This window comes from Cibotium barometz, chromosome 56 (assembly GCF_041138505.1).
Source record: "Cibotium barometz isolate CiBa-2024 chromosome 56, ASM4113850v1, whole genome shotgun sequence".
Classification (NCBI taxonomy): Eukaryota; Viridiplantae; Streptophyta; class Polypodiopsida; order Cyatheales; family Cibotiaceae; genus Cibotium; species Cibotium barometz.
In genome coordinates this window covers 14,075,014-14,078,837 of record NC_141101.1, presented here as the reverse complement: position 1 = coordinate 14,078,837, position 3,824 = coordinate 14,075,014, and the positions used below count along the sequence as shown (strand labels likewise).

At 38.8% G+C, this 3,824-nt stretch overlaps 1 protein-coding gene across 1 annotated transcript; it reads left to right on the top strand.

The window, feature by feature from the left end:
• The first annotated feature begins 675 nt into the window (after positions 1 to 675).
• Positions 676 to 2,914, top strand: LOC147606930 (uncharacterized). Its single transcript, XM_086791259.1, has 5 exons — positions 676 to 809; positions 1,027 to 1,148; positions 1,758 to 1,875; positions 2,103 to 2,304; positions 2,406 to 2,914. The coding sequence occupies exons 2-5, from the start codon at positions 1,029 to 1,031 to the stop codon at positions 2,587 to 2,589; spliced, it is 624 nt and encodes a 207-aa protein (XP_086647385.1). The 5' UTR covers positions 676 to 809; positions 1,027 to 1,028; the 3' UTR covers positions 2,590 to 2,914.
• The last annotated feature ends 910 nt before the right edge of the window (positions 2,915 to 3,824 follow it).

Sequence of the window (3,824 nt, the reverse complement as noted above, 5' to 3'; positions counted from 1 at the left end):
TGAATCAAACTCCCGTTTAAACTATGCAATTTTAATAATAGGCTACAAGCTTGTGCATGTCCATCCAATTGTGTTGTTCACGAAACTCCTTATGAGAACTTTGAGTACCTTCCTATTGTCAATGGGTATGAATGGGGCAGAAGGTCCCTTCACATTGGTTAGAAAGGGGGTTGTTACGATCTCGGGCCATCTTGATCACTTTTTTTTTTTTCGGAATGCCCTTTTGGGGGAATGCAAGCATTGCACCACTCACACACACCACAGATGTTAGGGCTTGAGCTTGGGTCCATTTGTTTGGGTAGGGTAGAATGGCCTGGGCTAGACCACTCGGGCTAGGCGTTCTCCAACCAAGAGTCACACCTTCATGCAAATATTGCACCGCACTTGTGCGCGTGTCAGTTGACCGCGCTGACTGTGCTTGCACGAAGCAACGGGCACAATGTTGAGTTCACAAGCGGGCGAATGGTGGGCTATTTTGCTTTGATTCCTCTCAAGTGATGATTTCCGTTGTAGGAATCAATTAGGGCGTGGAAACAGGCCATAGGGTGCCTGTGATAGTAGCAACCGTGGGAACTCCCGCTTGTGGGCATTGAGTGCGTGTAGGGTTCAAGGCCGGCTATTGCAGAGGCACAAAAAGGGCACATATGGCAGGCATGCCGATGCGTGGTGTAATGGCCACCACAAGACCCACCACCACTTTTGATGCGAATTATTATATAGTCGGTCAGCACCGACACGGACAGGTTTTGCTGCTCGCCCTCTTCTCAACGCGCCCTTTTCCATCACACACCCCTTCTCCTCTCTCTCAGGTACCCCTCAGCCCTCCTCGTGAGTTTTTTGCATTTTGGGTTCTGCTAATCTCTCTGCAAGCCCATCATCCATCGCCTGCCTTGGGCGAATTATGGGAAGTTTTTCCTCAATTTCAAGGTAAAGGTTTCGATATTTTTCTTAACAGTTTGTTTTAATCCTTTCTATCGTTTTGGGTTGGGGTTGTGTGTGTGTGTGTGTGTGTGTGTGTGGCTTCAGACATGGCTTCTCAAAAGGGTTCAACTACTGTTGCGGATGCTCTTAAAGACATTGAGCTAGAAAAGGTGCAGGGTGCTTCAGAAGCTAAGTTTGTGAAAGTGGGCTCTTTTTGGGAGGATCAGGTGAGATCAGAATCCACCTTCTGGAATCTTTTTGATCAAACCTTAATCTTTTCTTAAGTAGAAATTTCCTTGTATAGAAAATATATGAACAGTAAATCATCATTATAGTTGTTTAATTAACAATTAAGATGGTATTCTAATGATAACTTTTCTTAATCAATAGCTTTTATTGCTATTTTAATTTGTATTACGATACTAATTACTTAATTAATATTTAAGATGGTATTCTGAAGATAGCTTATTCTTTAATCAATAGCTTTGATTGCTATTTTAATTAGTGTTACTTAATAAAATTAAAATTAGTAGCTTTCATGTAAAATAAATGTGGCAATTTTTATCAATGATTTTTATCATATTGACATTTTTATATGTATGTTGCATTAATCATGATACAAAAAATTGATTAGCAAGCAATACATGACTTTTTAGTTATATCAGATAATTGCATTCTATGTCTATTAATAGAGTTCTGATGATAAAGTGCCTTTGATATTTGATGACTGCATCAGCTTGATATTTAAGTAGTGTCCATGGTACACTCCATAGTTAATACACTCCATAGTTAATTAAGATGAATTGTTCTCCATGGTTGTTTTTGATCGATTTCAGACCGCTGTTATCCACATTCTTCGGAGATTTGGGTGCAAGCTATGCAGAGCCAATGCCTTGGAGCTGCAGAAGATTGTCCCCACTTTGGAGGCAAACAATGTGCGGGTTGTGGCCGTCGGTATGTGTGCCTTTTTCTTACATGCAAATCATGGACTGCAGCACTTCATAGTTTGATTCCACCCCATTAGAAAACTATACACAGATGTAATAAAAATATATGGTGACATGATATAATATATGAATGTGTTTGTGCATGCGGTTATGTATGTACGTATGTCGTGCATGCATGTATGTATGGATGCTATTAGGTTGGAGGAGTTTTTTAATTTTGACGGATTGTTTTAGGGATTGAAAAACTTGGCCTTGAGGAGTTTCAACAAGGTGGCTATTGGGATAGAGAGCTTTACATCGATAATGGGAAGAAGATACATCAGGCATTGAACATTAAGTCAGTGGGAATTCTAAGTGTGGCTAAGATGCTTTACGATGTCCGTGATGCTATAAAGAAAGCCACCGACGTGCCGGGAAATATGAAGGGTGATGGAAGGTTAGTTTACGACAACGAAAACGATGACGTGGAAGTCTACAGCATAGGTTGGTGATTATGATCGCTTATGCTTTTTTAATGGACTTCTGCATGACTTGCAGACAACTAGGGGCTACTTTTGTTATTGCCAGAGGAGGTACGATGCTCATGGATTTTAGACAGAAAGACTTTGCAGATCATCCTTCTTGTCAATCCATCCTTGAAGCTTGTGGTATCGATCCAAGTCTTTGTTCTAGCGAAGGCTTGAAAGGCGAAGGTGAAAAGGTTGTCTGCAGCGACAATTAGCGACAGGCTTTTGACATTCTCATCTATCTTGCATGCATTATGGTATGTGAAATGTGAGGTGTGTAGGAAGTGAGCGAAGCGTAGTATACACATGTTATGTGTGGGGTTTTTGCTGGGGCGGTTGTGAATAAGTGAGGAATGGCGAGTTTTTATATGCTTGCTTCTATTTATTTATTTTGGGTGGCTAGGAAGAAGGGTGTTTTTTGGACATGTATTACCTATAGTCTTCAAGTGCCTAGGGTAGCGAGGCGCGCGTGTGGTACAAGGGGTCTTTTTGTACAGTGCATGCTGTTTATAGATATAAGCATTGTGCCAATTGATTGGAGTTTTTGGTTTATAAAATACTGGGGTCTTATTTGCTTGGGGGGGGGGGAGAGAGAGAGAGAGAGAGAGAGATTTTTAACCTTCGTGGGATGCCAAATATGACCTATGGCGCGACCATCTATATTAATACGTAATCCATATCAGCACATGCTCTAGGGTTTGAACCCTCAAAAGAAGTTTGAGAGTTGGCCCAGCAATCTATGCAATTCACACTTAACATTAGATTGTGCGTAGTTGGAATGCACGGCCCGCCCCCCATAAATTTGTTATTGCTGTGTACAAAACAACAATTTTAGGGAAAAGGAAACTAAAAAGCACAAATTATTCCAAGTCATTTAAACATAGTGACCACATCTGATCTTTCGAAGTTATCCATTCTTCAAGTTTATAGTTGCCCATGAGAGTTTTTAGCAAGGCTTGGGAATCTTTTCTTTGGGATTTTTTTTAACATATTGTTATTTGTCATAATTCTATCTGCTAACTTTGAAGCATAAATGTGATCAAGATATTTGTGTTACTTGCATTTCTCGCAGTCCTTGCATTTTTGATGTGCCTTGAATTTAACATTGGTAATGAGCAGCTAAATTTAATTCCTCATGACATACATATATATATACCATGGTAATAGGCTCTTATTATTACCCTCTCCAAACCATCGGTGTGTTTATATATATAAAAGAGCCTATTACCATGGTATAAATAGAGTCATATATATGTGTGTGTGTACATATACATATACATATACATATATGTACGTATGTATGTATATATATATGTATTACGTATGTATGTATATGTATATGTATTATTTATATATATATATAATACATGCATATATATGTATATGTATATGTATATATGTATATGTATTATATATATATATATATATATATATATATATATATATATAT